Here is an 18,615-nt window from a genome sequence, read left to right on the forward strand (position 1 = left end):
TATCCAACATCTTCTTAAAAAGTTCCAAAACTTCTGAAGGCAAGTTGTTCCACTGATTAATTGTTCTAACTGATACGATCCATTAAAATCTATATAAAATGTATATGTATGTAATTTTTTTGCAGCTCTTGCAAAGGATAGATGATCCAGACATTCAGTTTGTCATAAGTGAACGGTGTCTTGATAGATATCCTAGCTTAGCAGCTTCTCATTTCCTTGCGGATTATCTCACAACATACTTCAACCAGCACCTGACAGTTATGCGCCAGAATGAAATTCAAGCTCTTTACGTGGGATCCAAGGTAAGTAGCAGAGACGATTTCAAGAACTAGCTGAAAGACTGTTGTTTTCTACTCTTGAGTTGCAAGTTCTTTTCTCGGTAGGTCAAGATACTGTATTCCTTTCTCTCCTTTTTCAAGGTACTGCTGACTCTTCCTGAGCCTTCTCGATCTAACTATTCCCACCTCTCCTGCAAGCCGCTGCTCATGCTGGAGCAGTTATTGATGAACATGAAAGTGGATTGGGCAGCTGTGGCTGTGCAGATGTTGCACCAGCTCTTGGTTGGTCAGAAGATAGGCTTCAGCACAGGAGACATTGATGCATTGCTATCCAGCTATGCTGGGAAAGCTCTTGACTTTCCGTTTTCTCTAAGAGAGAAGAGATCAGGTGACTATGTTTTGAAAATCTCCCATCAGTGATGGTGAAAAACCAAGGTTTTTTTTGGCTCCACTGGAAAACCACAGATAGCTTTTCAGTCTATCATAAAATATTTTTAGAACTGTTAATGTATAAAGAGAGTAAACAGAAAATACTACATGTATGTTTCTCCCATACTCATGGTTCATTTTTCCAAATTTTCTGTTTCATTAGTATTGCTATTTCCTGCTTTGTATTTTAGGATTTTTTTTTTAGGATTTTATTTATGATTTATAGGCCGCCCTTTTCCCTGAGGGGACTCAGGGCGGCTTACAATACATGGGAAGGGGGGTGCAAAACAAAAACACAAGACAGTGCATAAATAAAAATAAAACAATAAAACACAACTTTCATTCAACATTCGGGTGGGGCGAATTAGAATCTTATCCCCAGGCCTGACGGGATAGCCAGATCCTAAGGGCTGTGCGGAAGGTCTGGATGGTGGTGAGGGTGCGAATCTCCACGGGAAGGTCGTTCCAAAGGGTCGGAGCTGCTACTGAGAAGGCTCTCCTCCGCGTAGTCGCCAGTCGGCACTGACTGGCGGATGGAACTCGGAGGAGGCCTAATCTGTGCGATCTAATCGGTATTGCAGAAAGTTAAATGAGTCAGACTTTTTAACTTTTCCCCCTTCCCTGACTTGGATTGTGAGCCGCCCTGAGTCCCCTTCGGTGAAAAGGGCAGCATATAAATGCAATAAATTCATTCATTCATTCATTCATTTTCTCTTCACTTAGATTCCCCCCCCCCCACTTTAATCTAAAGATAATCATCCTGAAAATGTGACTCGTGTGGGAAAACAATTGGTCTACATGCTCCTTAACTGTCATAGCTTAGAGCCACTTAACTCAATCTCAAAACCTTGCAGGGCTTCATTGCACAAAACTCTCAACAGTAATTAAGTAGTACATAAATTATGAGAGTTGAGCTACTTGGAAAACTGAGAAAGTTGTAATAGTTGTTGGGGCCTGATATGGAAATTAATACTTCTTCTATCTCATGTTCTTTGAAAAGCTAACTTTATTACAACGAAAGTCACTGTTGCTACTGCTCCTTATATAGCAACGCCTGCATTTATAAAGCAAAAGAAGTTCAAACTAAAGAATGTTTAGGAACTAATGAATAAAAAGTATATACAAATCTCTACACATCAATTTTCCTCTTATTACTTGGAGACAGATCTGAACCACAGATTTGATGAATTATTTATTTGTGTGTGTCCCCACGCGCATGTGTATGCATGTCTGTATAGCATATATATGTCTGCGTGCATGTATGTGTATGGTTATATATTTATATTCTTTTGAATGCAGGCATCAGAATTTTATTTTTTAAGGTGTGTCAATGTGTTCACAGAAAGAAGTGATAATAAAAGTTATTCATCTGCAGCCTGTACAAAATCTTTTGTCACTTCTGTCACCTGAGTTTTTGAACAAGTTTGAACAATTGTTTTTTGACCCAGTTTATCTAATCTTTACTGATAAATATAAATTGCTCAGTTTCTTAACAGCATTTTCTTTCTGTCTTAGATTCTCTTATTCCGATTCAAGAGAATTTATGTCCGGGATCTGAATCTGACACCTTATCTAAGTCAGAGTCAACAGAGCATTTTCCAGCTAGTTCTCCTGGTGAGAGAAAGATTTAACACCCAAACTCTTTTCTTTCTCTTTTTAATTTTTTTTTCTATTTCTAATTGGTTTTATGACTGTGGAGGGAAACAAATATAGCAATTTATACAAAGTGGTGCTGCTATCCCAAGGCCTTATGGACCTGTCTGTTCTCTCAGGCCTTGGGTTAAAGTATTTGGAGCCATTTGATGGATATGTTTCTATTTGTTTTTGATGTTGGTTGAATTCACTAGCTTGTTTTCTGTTCTCTGTATTTTACTGCATGGTTATTTTATCTTGCTATATTGTGATCCACCCAGAATTGATCCGGAGTCAGCCAGTATTTAAATTCAATAAAACAGCAGCAATATAATAAATAAAAAAACTGTTAATGTTATTTCTTAAATATATATAAAGTTGCAGTTGTTTATCCCAAAGGTCAACTATGACCTGGATAATTGAGAATTTCCATAGACCATTGCAATTGTTCAGTTTTGCTATTCAGAACTCAACAAGTCAATTTTCTTTTCATGATGTAATCTAAGTAGCTTGTAACTCATCTGCAACTATTTTTAATTCTTTGTACATTTCTTAATTTCCCATGCAGTAAATAACAAATATAGCTGCACTTAAAAGTATTTGTTTTTCAGGGAAGCCTGTACTTTTCATCTAAATGTTAATATATAATTCCCCAAGTATCAGTTGGGTTGTTTCCAAGCAAAACCTTGATGATAAATTAATATTGCCGTTTCCCAAGTTTTGTTGAAGACAAAGAGGAACATTTTCCAATATGCCAGTATGAGTTTTCTGTACATATGCGAACATGTATTTTCTTTTCTAAAAAACTAGATGAATCAAAGCAAATTTTCCCTTAATGTAAAACTCTCCCAAAAAGAATGTTTAGGGAGGAAAGAAAAATAGTTTGCTTCTATTGTCATTCTTCCTGTGATTTTTAGACATTCTTGATTTGGATGAAAACCTACTCTTCCGTTCAAATAAATGTGAATGCTATGCTGATGGAGCATATATTTGTATATATTGTCTGCAAGACAATCTTATATAACTGGAGAGCTGAACCTTCTTTTTGTTAGTAATAAGGAGGAACAGATTTTTTTAAAGATGATGTATTCTGCAATAGAACACCCAGTGCATTATCTGGTCCTTATGATAGCAGCAATTCAGTTGTACATTGGCTCTGGTTTGCCTTTTCTGTATCTTTTAGATACAACACATGCTTCCAACCCAAAAGAGAAAAGCCTTCAGCAAGCTGCGTGTGCTCAGGACTTCGTGCCACCAGAGAAGCCCCCACCCAAACAGCAGTGGATTCCAGATGACACAGAAGACACATGCATGGTTTGCAAAACAGAACGCTTTACAATGGTAATTGAATTCCAGAACTGGGTATAACAAAAGCTCTTGAATGAGTATTTATCTAATGTCTTTGGAGAACTTTATTTAGCACTGTTCAGTCAAATTGTTCACTACTTACAAAAGATCCCAAGATTAGATTTCTTGGGTGGATTAAACAGTAACTGCAGGAATGCTGTTGCTCATTCAAATGTCTTTCGTACCTCAGTTTAATAGAAGGCATCACTGCAGACGCTGTGGGCGGCTGGTGTGCAGATCCTGTTCTACCAAGAACATGGTTGTGGAAGCTTGTAAGGAAAACCCAGCTCGTGTGTGTGATCAGTGCTACAGTTATTTCAACAAGGAATATGCAACAACTACATCCCAAGACTCAGAAATGTGTGTAAAGAATTTTTTCACAACCTTCTGTTCCTTGAAATAATAGTTCTTTGTGGGAGAAGCAGTTTTACTTCAGATTCCATAATTCCTGATGACTATAGTGACAAGGGATTCTTCAGACTTTAGTTTATAAGGCACCAGGTTTTTGGGGGAGGAGAGGTGTATTAAATGAATATATTATTGTTGTCTATAAAAATTAGCTTTCTTTTTTACTTTTTTAATGGTTACATTTTGTGCGGGAACATACCTCTTCACATTTTTCCTTTTTTGTTTTGTTTTGTTTGTGAATGTTGATTCTGATAGTTCATGAATGAAATGACATTGTTTAAGAGCTTGGCAGAGAAGAAGAATGAACATGTTAGAGGCTTTTTTTTAGGAGGCTACTGGTAGTATGTTAGAATCATGAAAAGAGATCCCTTCTTCCCAGCATACATTTATGTATGTACAAATCTTATCTTGCCTTTTCTGAGACAATTTGAGTTGACATAAAATTACAAATTAACAAGGTTAATTTATAAAACAATGCTGAAAATATTCTAACAGTAGTACTACGAAAGTGGAAGTACATATCTGCCCTGAAACATCTTTACATTCTTCACCTTGAGGCAAATTGAATTATAGTATGAAGTTAATTAGCTGATTACTGTGAACAAACTTGCAAACATTTCCCCTTCTACTAAACTATTAGTAGGACAATGCAAACAATTAAGAGAGATACATGTCTTTGGCTTCTCTAGTAGTGGTTGTGCATACAGCTAGAGGATAATCTTCAAACAATCCCTATGATGCTTCCAGGAGAGCTGCTGTATTGATGGGTTTTATATAGTCTTCATGACTAGGGCTTTTCTTTACTGAAGGAACCAGTTTGTAAGAAAAATATGTGGTTTAATTTTATTAGCTGCAATATTCAAATTTTATAAATTTTTCAAACTTATTAGAATGGATGTGGAGCATCTTTCTTTTCTTTTTAATAGTTCCAATGAAGAGGATCAGAATCAAGAAGGTAAGAACACATAATAGGCCATGTTCATAATTCTGATCTCTTTCTAGTACAAGCCTATAGGTAACCTAAAAAAAAAGAAAAAGAAAAACCTTGTTTCATTTTAACAAGAAATCAACAACTCAATTGTAGTAGAATTGTAAACGTTCTAGTCTGTGCTGCTGTAGGACTAATAACACGGATGAAAATATTAATTAAACTAGCTGCCTCCTAAAAATATTTCAAGATCAGAAAGCTGAGCCATGATTCTTTACGCTTGGTTAAAAATCCTTTAATTTAAAAATACTTTTTATAAAGAGACCACTAACCAAATGAATACTACAATTTTGCAAACGTTTCAAGGCTGCCAGAAACAAAACAGTGCAAGAAAATATCAGAATAAATTCAAGAGAAATAGCAATGGATAGCATTTTTGTCACTAGATAAGTAAAGTCAGGAATGAAGTAAAAAAAACCTGCTAGGAATTTAGCCATCATGTCCCTCTGAGTGTTTTATTCCTGCAATAACATGAGAAATACAATGCTTATGTCAAAGCCAAATATTTTTAAAGGCAGACTATGTAGAGGGATTGGGGGAGTTTTTGGAAACATGCAATAAGAAAAAAAATGTCCTTTGCAATGTGTGAATAAATATACAAGTTTAATGTTTAAGGAAAGAAAGACCATATGCCGAGTTACTTTCCTATCAAGTGTATTCTTACCCCAAATCGTTGAGCTATGTGGTTTCTTAAACTTAGTTCATCTTAAAGTGTTTTGTTTTTTTTGTTCTTCATAGCAGTTGTATCTTCTGATAATGAACGCTCAGATTACTCTGCAGTTGTACAAATACCGAAGCCAGCAGAATTTGAATGGCAGCTTTCTTTGATGGAAGAAGACAATAAAACGATGCGCAGTGAATTCTTTTATGAACAGGTAAGTAACTTCTCCTAAATTGTCTTTCCTATGGTCTCCTAGGACAGGCAGAAAAGACCAAGAGACATTACTGAGGTTTTAGAAAATTACTGAAACAGTAACTTTCAAGCAGTGGACAATGGATTTGCCAGATCTCTAGATTATTGCATTGCAGAATAGTTGAATATTGTTGATTATTGCTTTGTTATGTTTTAATTTTTGTAAACTGTCTTAAAGTCCCTCTGAACTGAAGTGGGAGTAAACTGGATGGATGGATGGACTGATGGATGGATGATAGACAAAGAAACCATCTCTCTGAAACTAGAGTGAAGAATTATTACTTCCTTGCCTTTTAAAATAGAGAATATTCTTTAACTGTGTTGGGTTTTGTCTCATGACTTATTTCACCTAACCTATATGGAGCTCTTTTGGCCTCATCTACCAGCAGAGACAGTCACACTTTCATTCTTTTTTTTTCTTTATTTCTTTCCCTCTTGTAATATTCAGGCTCCTAGTGCATCCTTGTGTATTGCCATCTTCAAACTGCATTCTGACAGCATTGCCTGTGGTCAGCAGTTGATAGACTATTGCTGCAAATTGTCTCGAAGCCTGGCAAACCCTGAAGTGGATGCTAGTCTCCTCATAGACATCATGAAACAGTTGCTTTTCAGTGCCAAAATGATGTTTGTAAAAGCTGGGAGGAGCCAGGAGTTAGCTCTTTGTGACAGGTAAGATGTCAGTAGGCCTCCTGGAAAATCTTTCCATTGTAATGATTTGTCTTCAGTTAATCTTTTTGTAGAGTTTTGCAAGATAAATCACAAGCAAGCTCACAAATAATGCCCTTGTTTCTTTTATGCTGTTTATTATATTTCAGGGATTATGTGCAGAGTTTATGACTTACATACTTTAAGAATGTCCAAACCTGCCTTGCCATGTGACAGAATATATTTGTGCAAACTTTTGAACAGAGAAGAAAACAATCCACTGACTTGCTCACTGTAGCCAATTTAGTTGCTATTAATTATCCTGGACTTTTAGCACATATTTATGTTGAACAGATACGTAGCTGAACCATCTATGTAGCTTATAAAATGGACCCTGTTATATTTAGTCTTAAGAAGAAATCTTAATGCCTCAAGAAGTCTTAATGCCTTATTGCCTCAAAATTAGCCAATATGAAAGAAAATGTTACAACTGGGGTTTCTTCTCACAAGAATAAAATCAAAATGTGAGGCCCTAATTGTGTGTTATTTTGGATAAACTGTGAGCTGTTTTTAGGAGACGACCTGAAAAGAAGAAAAAAATAGTATGATTGATCCCTTGCCTCCTCTGAATTGCAAGTTTCCTCTTGAAATTAAAATACATTTGAAGCTTTCAAGAACCAAACTGAGTAAAATGAACCAATGCATTTCATTTGTTTTGCTTTTTTCTTCCCACAACAGTTACCTCAGCAAGGTGGATGTGTTGAATATTTTAGTAGCTGCTGCTTATCGTCATGTTCCATCTCTGGATCAGATATTAGAGCCTGCAGCAGTTAGTAGGCTAAGAAATCAACTTTTGCAAGCGGAATACTATCAACTGTCTGTAGAGGTAACACTATAGGAATGATGTAATTGTGAAGTATAGCCTGTGGATTCCTTAATACACTTCTGTCTTTAGTGGGAAGGCATCTTTATGGAAAAGAATTTTATCTTCATTCTCTTTCTTATCAAAGATTTTGAGTTAAGTTTTCAACCTTGGAAATCTTTTTTGGTTTTGATTCTAGATTAAGAAAAACCTAATTATTACTACAAAGTAATAAATAGATTAATCAAATATAATTAATTGATCAAATATTATTTTTAATTATTGGATCTGTAAATTCTTTAAGAAATTCATTGTCCCATTATAAAATGTAACATGTATTAGATGCCACTTTTGCTGCTAAGATTGAGCTATGTATATTAAAATTGTAAATTATCCGATATCTCCTCAATATTTGAAAAGCCTACCTAAGATTGAATTTCTGATACCATGCTATTCCTATTCAGGTATAATTTATTAATCAGCTTCCTTTATAATCATTTATACTCAGTTAATTGAGTAGCTGAAAACTTTGCCATTGTAGTGGTAGTTAGTGGAAGAGCCGAGGTGGCGCAGTGGTTAGGGTGCAGTACTGCAGGCCACTCAGCTGACTGTTATCTGCAGTTCAGCGGTTCAAATCTCACCGGCTCAAGGTTGACTCAGCCTTCCATCCTTCCGAGGAGGGTGAAATGAGGACCCAGACTGTGGGGGCGATATGCTGACTCTGTAAACCGCTTAGAGAGGGCTGAAAGCCCTATGAAGCAGTATATAAGTCTAACTGCTATTGCTATTGCTAGTTAACTTTCTAGACTAGCCTTTCCCAATCTGGTGTCCTTTTAATTCTGACTGGAGAAGGCTGTGCTATGATTTCCACTGTTAATGATGTAGATAATCATGATTAATTGTATTTCTTACCCTACTAGTGGTTCATCTAATTTGTATATTCTTTACTAATTATCAGAAATATTTGGAGCTTGTTACAGAACCCTCTCCTACCTCTACCTTAACATGCTAAAAGTTGAATTTGGGATTTTACTGTGTGCTCAGCCTCTAAGCTACAGGTTTTTTTTCCTATAAGCTGTGACTTACCTCTAATGCTATTTAAAAAGTTACTCATTTTTTGAGGTATTGAAAAAGGTATTCTACCATCTGAGTTTCAGTAAAACAAATGATTCTTTGATAAAAAGGAAATATTATATTGTGAACAGAAATTCTCAGAGTGATTTTCTTCTTTTTGGAAAAAAGTGTATATTTCTAACTTTTATTAGGCAAACAGTAATTCTAATGACAGTCAGTAGGCTTTTGTTATATCCATAGTGGTATAAACCTCTGATGCATGTGGACAGTACTTATGAAATGCCCTTTTTAGTTATCTTAGTCTATATTTTTTTAAATAACTATAGCAAGTCTATATTTTTTAAATAATTTAGCTATAGTAAGAATGAATCTTTTTAAAATCTTAATTCTTTGTGGTAACCTGATTTTTAGGTTTCTACTAAGACTGGTCTGGATCCCGGTGGAGCATGGCATGCATGGGGCATGGCTTGTCTTAAAGCTGGAAACCTGACTGCTGCCAGAGAGAAGTTCAGTCGATGCTTAAAATCCCCTCTTGATTTGAATCAACTCAGTTTGGGTTCCCGTCTGGTCCAAGAAGTGGTTCAGTATCTAGAAACCACAGTGAAACCCATTCTTTCAGTGGTAAGGCTGTACTCCTGCTGAAGGCATTGAATACTGGAGGCATTGAATAACCTAGTCTTCGCTGGGTTGTTAGGATAAAAGACAGGACAATGACTCTGTATTTGTGTATGCTTCTATGAACTATTTGAAGAAAGCTTGATTAAAAAAAGGAATAAATTATCTTGGGATGTCTGTTTTAATTAGCTGTATAGCTTATTGATCATTGTTAATTGCAGTAGAATGTGTACTTGAATATAAAAACAAGATATGGTTCATTACTAAAACCTGCCATTTTGTTATGCCCTTGACTTGTGACCGGCCTGAAGTCCTGAAAGCCGGCAACTGCTGAGCCGCACCTGATTGGCTAAGGCGCAGCTGGCTAAGCTCAGGCTGTTTCTGTTGATTCTATTGGTTGCCCTGCTTGACAGGTCTAGTATAAATAACTGTCAAGCAGGGCAAGATGCGAGTGTAAATAGTTACTGTTGACTCTCATTCTGTTAATAAAAGCTGTTCTAATTTACCTCAGCCTCTCCACGCCTCCTCTGTCCTCACAGCATCTGACACATTTTGTCGAAGTATGACAGATTTCCTGCCTAAGAGAAAAGTAACTAGAAATCTCCCATTCCGGAAGATTTGGGAAGGAGGAAATTACTTCCTCCCTTTTTTCCTCATAAAGTTTCTGTTCTGTTTCACAAACAGTTTCAAATCTCTATATTTTTTCTAAAATAGCAGTTGTGGGGTAACGTGGCCCATTTCCACTAGGAGAAAAATGTTTTTCAGTGTTCTGTCGATAAACGTTCTGAATTCAGCCTGTGACTTCTGATTCTCACCCTTAATAGCAGGATGATGACTATTTTGCCACTCTGAAAGAACTGGAGGCGATACTGAGGACACGAAGCCTGTCTCTAGAGATGACACCAGAGGGGAAGATGCAACACAACAGCTATTATCAGGAATGCCTTTTCTACTTGCACAATTATGGCACCAATCTAGCAATCATTAATTTTTATATGAGGCATAACTGTATGCGGGAAGCTCTGCTGCATTTGTTAAATAAGGTAGGGAAACTCCATTCTACTGGAATCTGATTAAGGACTTGGAAAATAAAGTCCATGTCTGTAAATTGACCAAAGCGTGTTTCATAACTTTCATATTCTGTGGGTTATAAATTTGTTTTTGTTAACCCTTGCAATTTTTCTTGGAGAATAGTCCTTGGGAATGGGAGAGAGACGGCAAGTCCATCAACTGTTTGTTCATTCATTTATTAATTTATAGAACTTAAATAAAAATACCTCTTAAAAATTTCAATTACAGCTATCATTAAACAATTAAAGTATCCCCTGTTAAAACAGCAACCTAAATGACAAGAAAACTGAAATAAAATAACCAAAAATGTGCATTTTAATCCAACTTTTTGTTTGCCCAAATCTTCATTGATATACAGTAAAAGTGTTCTTTGGATGATATCACTTTTCCTTGAATTAAAACCTGTATGTTTCGATATAATTCAGGTATCCTACACATATGTAAATTTAAACTCTTAGATGATCTCTAAAAAGCTTGTCTGAATGAGTATTTTGAATTAAGAAACTACTTGGTAGGAGCTGTCCTTTTCCTTAGTGTTGAATTTATTATCTGTTGTTATTTCTCTAATCCAGCTGTTAAAGTATGTTGGCGAATAGAATAAAGAATACTATTAGAAGGATAAAATTGATTGATTTAGTTTGTTGTTGTTGAATCTTCTGAAAATCTTCTTCCCCAATAAGATTCCTGTTTTTATAGCAACCTCAAGGCTTAGGCAGAAGAAGCTAAAGCTTTCTTCAAGTGCACAATGAGATGACATTTGAATGCAGCTCAGGCAGCTACCTCACTAAGTCACCAAACTATAAGCAGGAGGAGTTGCAACTTGCAAGAATCAGACTTGCAAGTTGATGAATCCAAACTCAATAGAAGTAGTTTTAACTTTCCTGTGATTCATATTTTTATATGAGGCATAACTGTATGCGGGAAGCTCTGCTGCATTTGCTTCATCTAATCTATCTAAAATAGCTGTCAGTAAAATGAAGTTACCATTATACTAGCAAATGGTGGGAGGCAATTCTTCCACAATTATAAGTATTTTAGTCACTGTTGGAACCTTTGAACATAGAACATAGAGAACCTTGTTTGTTATTTTGTTGTCATTATCTAGGAATAAACCCTACAATTTATGTCGGTTTTCAAGTAACATCCCCAACTAAAGAAGACTCCGAGGCTTGAAGTTCCTCAAAGTTCCATTTTACTAGAGGTGTCGTATTGGCACAGCTGAGAAAATCCGAATCTGAAAACTACCCAACACCACATGTCCATCACATGGCCCAATCAGGCACCGTCCCAACTGGAGATGCCTCCCAGCCATGCCCCTCCAGGTGCAGGGCAAAATGCCCTTGACTCTCTGAGAAAGGAATGTTATTGTGACACTCTTATTTCCCACACTCCATATAACCCCCCCTCCCATTTTCCCACAACTTGAAATGTGGCAGACCTGAAGGACCAATGCAAAAGATGGCTTCCAGGCCTGACAGTTTACTTTCTTTCTTAGAGAGAACCTATCACTTCATAAAAATATCTCTCCCTCTAAAGGGTGGGAGTGCTCGGAGACTTATCACCTGAGAAGTTCATTTTTCACTGTTAGAACTGCAGATTCTTCAGAAACTATTCACAGAGTACCAAGAGAAGGTTCAATTTAGCTTGCCTCTCTTAGGTTTCCCTTGCCTGATGCTCGGCAGATATCCTGGAATTACACTTACTCATTGGTTGTTTAGAATCCAAGGTTCTGTTGAATAGGGAATGTTTCAGCAGTGGCTGTGCTCACTTTCGCATAAAAAAAACATTTTGAAAGTGAGAAAAATAAAATTCTGTTTTATAGCAGTATATAACTAACTACATTCTGATCATGTAAGCTTTTCTTCTCAGACTAATGGCATAGATGGTACCAGCTGATTTAATAGTTGGATTTTTTTTTACTGTTTAAGGAAAGTCCACCAGATTTATTTATCGAAGGCATCTTTACCCCAAGTTATAAAAGTGGAAAACTTCACATGTTGGAGAACTTGCTGGAAACCATAGATCCAGGACTAGAGAGCTGGGGTATCTATCTCATTGCAGCCTGCAAACACTTGCAGAAAAAGAATTACTACCATATCTTGTATGAACTGCAGCAGTTTATGAAAGTAAGAGTTGAAATGTCTTCCTATAACATAAGCATTGCAAAATTTACTGAGAACTTTACACACAAAAATGTGGTACTTAGCCAGTTTGTTGTAGTAGTTAAGTTGCTGGCCTAGTAACTACCGTAGGAGACTGTAGTTTTACAGTAGATCATCCTTGGGCATGAAAGCCGGTTAGGTGTTTTTGAACCAGTCTCTCTATCTCAGCCTAACCAACCTCACAACCACCTTCTTTTGTAGAAAATGGGGATTTTATATCTGTTTTTTAGGATATACCGATATGCTTTTGTTTATTTGGAAGAATTTTTCAAAGCTATTCCCAGTTAAAAAAAAAAAAAGAATACCTGTGGATGACGGGGTTACCTCAGGTTTGGGAAAAATTGCAGAAGAAAAATTTAAAGGCTAGTCTCATGGCCTCAGAAATATTTAATATGTGGTGAAGTTATTTATAAATGGTAGACTTCTGACATAAGTTCATATATATGTATTCCTGTATATTTGAGGATTCTTTTGAATTTGAAACGATAAAAGTCAAATGACACCCCTTTGGATGTCTTGTTGAATTTTCCCCCTTTAAATAGATTTTTTGGAAAGAACAAAATGATGGAAAGGCATAAATGAGTTACGAAGAGTTCTGGTATCACTTCCCTCTTTCTCAGTATTTACAATGGAGACGGGATTACATGAAGTATTTAATATACACAGAGTTTTCTGAGCAGGTTCAGATTCTACTGTATAGCAAAATATGTTAAGCAGTGGCTCCCCAAACTCAGAATTATACCAGAACCTATTTTGAAAAATAAAGCTCAAATGTTATCTCAACTGATCAGATAATATAATTTGAAAGCTTCGTTTGTCTTCAGAAACCTATCTATTTTCCAGGATCAAGTCCGTGCTGCTATGACCTGCATTAGATTTTTCACAGACAAGGCAAAGTCTTACACTGAGCTGAAAGAAAGGCAAAAATGGCTCTTAAAGGTCAAGGACCATCTTAAAGTTTATCTTCAAGAAGTTTCTAGAAGTTCAGGAAGAAAAAAGTTTGCATGCTCTTTTCGCAAGAAAATGTCTGCTCCAGATGTATCAAGGTATTAATAAAACAAAAGTTGGGCAACGTTTTTATCAGTCAACAATTTGTTATTAAACTATTTAGTAGTAATGTAATAACATTTAATTCAGGACTTTTCTGTAAGAGCACACCGATTTACCTGAATGGCCCACTTTAATTAGGGTTTCTAATTCATGTTTTGAATTTCATCTAAAAATTTTCTTTTGGATGTTATTTTAATAATTGTCTGCATTTATTTATTAGAATATGCACTAAAACATATTTCCCTAAATTAGGCACATCAATACAGTTGAACTTCAGATGGAAGTAACAAAATTCCTCCATCGTTGTGAAAAGTCGGGAACTTTATCTGTAGGTGATTTACCTGTGCCTACCCTATTTGGAAACAATCAAATGAAGATTGAGGTTGCTTGTAAGGTATGGAATTCCACTTAAATTTATTAGTGTGGTTTTACATATTGAAATGGAAGGCTGAACAGAGATTGGTGAACTCCACACCAAAAACATGTAGATTGTTTATTGAAGTTAACCCAAAAAGTCACATAGCATTTTCATTGTGAATTTTGATTTGAAAGAATAGTGACTCAGAGATTTCATTGTAGTCTTAAACATGGCAATTCTATGGCTGAAATTCAGGGGGGAAAATAGAATACGTTGTTATTACAGGAGCTTTTCCCAAAGCTCCAGATGGCTTTTCATTCACATAAGTCACTCAATTTTCCCTTTTGTTTCTTTTTCTGCGGCTGCAATTTTTCATCAGGTCATGTTGGAAGGCAAAAACATTGAAGAAGGATTTGGGATTTCATTTAGAATACTGCAGGTATATTGAATGAAGAAGCTTTATATCTAACGTTGACTCTTTACACATGACATTGAAATAGTTCAAGCAAACCACTGCATTATTTTAATGTAATTTTAGATATTCATTTGAAGTTTTAATAATACTTTTATTAAATAATACAGTTGAAAAGATAGAAACTAATATAAACTAGAATATGTGTGAGTTAAAAAGAAAAATTACAAAATGCGGAAAATGAAATGAAAAAAAAAAAGAAAATGGAAAAGAAAAAGAAATGTGTATAGAAATAACTTCCCCCTTCATCACAAATGTAACTTATCATTCTCTTAAAATAGAGCAAAAGCTCTCTTCTCATATCTTATCTCTTAATTATAAACAATATCTTAAAACTTCATGATTCATTCTTTATCAGCAAAAGACCATTAAGTGTTACCAGGATTAACCACGTATCTATTTTAATATTGATCAAATAAACCAATTTTATATTCCTTCTCTTTACTTTTAACTTGGTTTTAATCCCTTCCATTAAGTTCTAGAACTTGATTTCTTCTCATTTTTCCTTTGTCCTTCTCAGAAAACCCTTCAAAACTTTAACAGGTGTCTTTTGGAAATACAGTATAGAAAAGTTAACCAAATCATTCTTTCAGTTTTTATTTGTATGTCCCTTTTAATGATTGAAACGTCAACTAGCTTATTTCATTGTACAGTACATCATCGTTCTCGAAGTAATATTTTGTCTATCTTCTTAGGACTTCCAGCTGGATGTTGCTGCTATATACAATAAAGTGGCTAGGCAGTTGGTGAAGCAACAGAGCTACAGTGAGATCAGGCAGCTCATTAAATGTATCAAGGAATCTGGTGCTGCAGATAAAAATGATGGGGACAATGTCATCCTCAGTTGCTTGGATGAATTTGATTCTATCCCTGCTGAGGTAACATTGACTTCTTTTATTAAAAATTATCTTTATTAAGTTTTAACATCTTACATTAAAATACAAATTAACATAAAAAGGGAAACACTAGTTGTGCTTCTTGTAGTGTTAGGGAAGAGACACAGATATTTTTTCTTCTATCTTACATTATTATTGAATATTTAGAAAGCCAAACGTAAGTCCACTTTGCTATTGATTCTTTCATAGCCAATGAATGAGTTATGTCATCCTTATGTCTTAAACCTACAATTTGCTAACAGGATACTCAAGCACCCCATCTAGTGCTTAAATGAGGAGAGTTACGATATCATTTTGGAAAGGGGTTGGATATATGTTTATGCCACAGTTGTGGGCATCCCTTTAAGTCTCATAATTGGCTCACATAGTCCAATAAAAGCTTCTAATGAAATAGCTGATTACTGTATTTTTTTTTTCAGTGGGTAGGACTTCATTTATAATTGCTTCTTTGATTCTCTGGTTAATTGAAAGCAATCTATATGCAACCATATCAGTGTAAGCAATGCTTAACAATTCATCTCATGATCTTTCTACCATTTTTATTTTCTTGCTGGGATCTAGGAGTTGGATAATTTAATCCAGGATATGGACAGTGATGAAAACAAGGTGAGTAAAACAAGGAATTTTTTCTCCTGGATATGAAGCAATTTTTGGAAATTCTTATTTATGTATATGGTGTGTTTGCTCATTCATTCTTGTAGATACAATCTTTTATTCGTATTATTCTAGGGCTATCGTATCCAAAAGTGTATGAATGTGGTTACTGATAATTCTTTGCCAACATTGATGTTCATAGTGATGCATTCTTCTTATACATTATTAGAAAGTTAATTTGAAATGAGTTGTTCCATGCATTTCCAAAATATATAAAGATTAAAGGGAAGCAAATATTTATCTCTGCCCTATCTAAATTTCAGATCTTAATTCATTAAATGGTAGCATGCATGTAAAGTAACATACCACTTTACAATTTAATGATAATCAATGAGCACAGATACTGATAAATCAAGGTGTGCAGTCACATGAAGACTTTGATTATTCAGCCTGGTACAATCTGAAATTGTACAACTGGAAAATCCAGAAAATGAAAGATCTATATGGCATTCTGAGTTTTTGAATATGCCATTTCCCCCCTGTCTTTACCAGCAATGAAAAGAATCTGACAAAATTAAACCCAGGAGGCTCATCTAGAATTTGGGGCATAAATATTTAGACTGATAAGGCATATATATATATATATATAATTTATAATGATAAACGGACATTTTGTGCACTCTGGGCAATTGTTATTCCACACAATGATTCTCTCTCTCTCCTGTTGGTGAATAAACCCATTGTGTTTTCTAATTCAGTAAGTCTTTTGTAATACATTCCAGTGCCTGGCCCACAAAGCAACTCTTATCATTCTAAATGCATGCATTGTTTCAAACTTTATACACAGTCTCTGCTGCTTTGCATCTTTTGGCAGTAATCCCAAAGGAAAGCTCTTCCAATAAGAAAGAGAAATCTGCGCAACAGGCCTTGCAGATATTCGCTTCCCGGTGCAGACTTCTTTATATCACACCTCTCGGTCTTCTACAGACTAACCATTTAGGTTAAAATCTATATCAGAAACTATTAGGAAGTGAAGGAAAACCGGTGCATCCCAAGGTCAATATCCTACATATAGAATTTCAAGTCACATTGTTTTTCTTTCTGTTTCAGATTCAGGCATACCTGAAATGCCATAAACTACGTTCTGCCTACCTTATCTCTGTAAAACAAGAAAATGTAAGAGCGGTGCAGTTGGTTCAACACATACAGCAAATGGCAGAGGACGGTGGGGATGATGTAGTGCAAGCCATCTGCACCCAGTGGCTTTCAGTACATCACACTAAGCCGAGAAGCTGGCTTACCCAAAATTCCAAGAAATGACTCCCAGAAAAATTTTGGGTCATTGTTTCTAAAAAAGGGGAAATATTACATTGTTCTAGATTCAATCATGGCTGCAAACTGGAAAGAAGCGGCTTGAATGCCTGTACTCAAAGGGAAAGGATCAACTGCCTAAAAGTGCCACTCATGATGCAGTGACAACCAACTACCTCTACTTCAGGGTGTTTATTCTTTACATACTTCATATTTTCAGTGCTGCTTCAGCTGTGTCTTACTTTATGATCATGGAGATCTCTCTCCTTCACTGTTTTATGAATGCAAATCCCACATCCACAAGATTTTCTATCTACTTGTGATTCCCGACACTGCAAAGCTACAGCCAAATCAATAAAGAAACGTGCCCATTTTGAGATGGGCCCAGTGATCTATTGCTTTTCATAGCACGGAGCTGTAATTGAATTCTGTCCATAAGAGACAACAGGTCTGTAAGCCTACACCTGTTACTATCTGAGGCAAGGAAATAACCAGTTAACACAGAAAATGGAGGAAGAAATGATAAAGATTGCATAGTAGTTCCCACTTGGAACCTTTACCCATATTTGATACCTTTCCCTGAAGCAGTCTGAAGTTCTCATTGTCCTTTCAGTGACATAATCTAGAAAACGGGAGACCACAGCACACTCTATATAAGAGGATATGATTGTAATTGATAACAAGTTTTTAATTTAAAAAATTCAAACTGTTATCAAAATATTAGTTGTAAGAAATTATTCAGGATGGTTTAATCTTTGGGTTTTTTAAAACAATGATTAGATGAACCATCCTTTCCTACTAATTTTAGCAAATGGTGTAAGCTATGCTCTTTCAGGGAAACAATAGCCACAGCTCACAGCCACAAGTGTAGTAATCCTTAATTTATTGGATTTGGCAGCCAGAAATAACCTTGAGGTTAAGTAACTTGGGAAGGCTATATTTAGCTTCCATCGTTTCATACCCTTTGGGTCTTAGAAGTTATCCTATTAGGAATCTAAGAGTTATAAAATCTGCTTTTGCTATCAAGCTCAACTGCCATGCGTCCCAGGAGATCTGATTGGGCTTTTTGTGACTCTAATTACTACTACTACCTTAAGAAAGGAACATGATTCATTATTTGCTGTGTGTTAAGCTATACTGCCTATTGAGTTTAGTAAGTAACATGGCTTGTACTTTCATCTCCAAATTCTTCTCATCAATACCTTCCAAAGGGAAGAAAGGAAAGACTGGTGGGGGAGAGAAAATAGAGGCGATTGTTGGGTCCACTCTTTGCACTGCATTTTATGCACTTTATATTGTTTGTTACTCGGATTCTTTAGAATTTTTCAAAGATCCCTTTCTCACCAGCAAAACCTGTCCTGTGACCTATCCTGTAGGAAACTGTAACGAAGGAATTCTAAACTTCCAATGAACAAAAGTGTTAAACTCTCATTGAGAAAATAAAGAATGTGGACAACTTTCTGTCTTAATTTGTAATATCATTTCTTGTTACATATGTAGCTACAGAATA

At 35.7% G+C, this 18,615-nt stretch overlaps 1 protein-coding gene across 2 annotated transcripts in view; it reads left to right on the plus strand.

Annotated features, from left to right (window-relative positions):
• Positions 1 to 18,562, plus strand: part of ZFYVE26 (zinc finger FYVE-type containing 26) — a 49,464-nt gene extending 30,902 nt beyond the window's left edge. The window contains exons 25-42 of one of the 2 annotated variants that reach the window (XM_087721182.1): positions 126 to 302; positions 420 to 666; positions 2,223 to 2,321; positions 3,523 to 3,680; positions 3,877 to 4,046; positions 5,021 to 5,049; positions 5,821 to 5,957; positions 6,444 to 6,664; positions 7,379 to 7,526; positions 8,988 to 9,197; positions 10,016 to 10,234; positions 12,191 to 12,388; positions 13,268 to 13,470; positions 13,727 to 13,868; positions 14,212 to 14,271; positions 15,000 to 15,182; positions 15,762 to 15,806; positions 16,905 to 18,562. In XM_087721182.1, the coding sequence (XP_087577308.1) occupies positions 126 to 302; positions 420 to 666; positions 2,223 to 2,321; positions 3,523 to 3,680; positions 3,877 to 4,046; positions 5,021 to 5,049; positions 5,821 to 5,957; positions 6,444 to 6,664; positions 7,379 to 7,526; positions 8,988 to 9,197; positions 10,016 to 10,234; positions 12,191 to 12,388; positions 13,268 to 13,470; positions 13,727 to 13,868; positions 14,212 to 14,271; positions 15,000 to 15,182; positions 15,762 to 15,806; positions 16,905 to 17,114 (2,856 nt within the window). In that variant the 3' untranslated portion in view covers positions 17,115 to 18,562. The remainder of the gene's footprint in view (positions 1 to 125; positions 303 to 419; positions 667 to 2,222; positions 2,322 to 3,522; positions 3,681 to 3,876; positions 4,047 to 5,020; positions 5,050 to 5,820; positions 5,958 to 6,443; positions 6,665 to 7,378; positions 7,527 to 8,987; positions 9,198 to 10,015; positions 10,235 to 12,190; positions 12,389 to 13,267; positions 13,471 to 13,726; positions 13,869 to 14,211; positions 14,272 to 14,999; positions 15,183 to 15,761; positions 15,807 to 16,904) is intronic. The other variant, XM_087721189.1, reaches the window with a different exon arrangement.
• The last annotated feature ends 53 nt before the right edge of the window (positions 18,563 to 18,615 follow it).

The sequence above is a fragment of the Thamnophis sirtalis genome, unplaced genomic scaffold, assembly GCF_051295495.1.
Source record: "Thamnophis sirtalis isolate CommonGarterSnake01/CBP01778 unplaced genomic scaffold, rThaSir2_p1.2 scaffold_1, whole genome shotgun sequence".
In the NCBI taxonomy this organism is placed as follows: domain Eukaryota; kingdom Metazoa; phylum Chordata; class Lepidosauria; order Squamata; family Natricidae; genus Thamnophis; species Thamnophis sirtalis.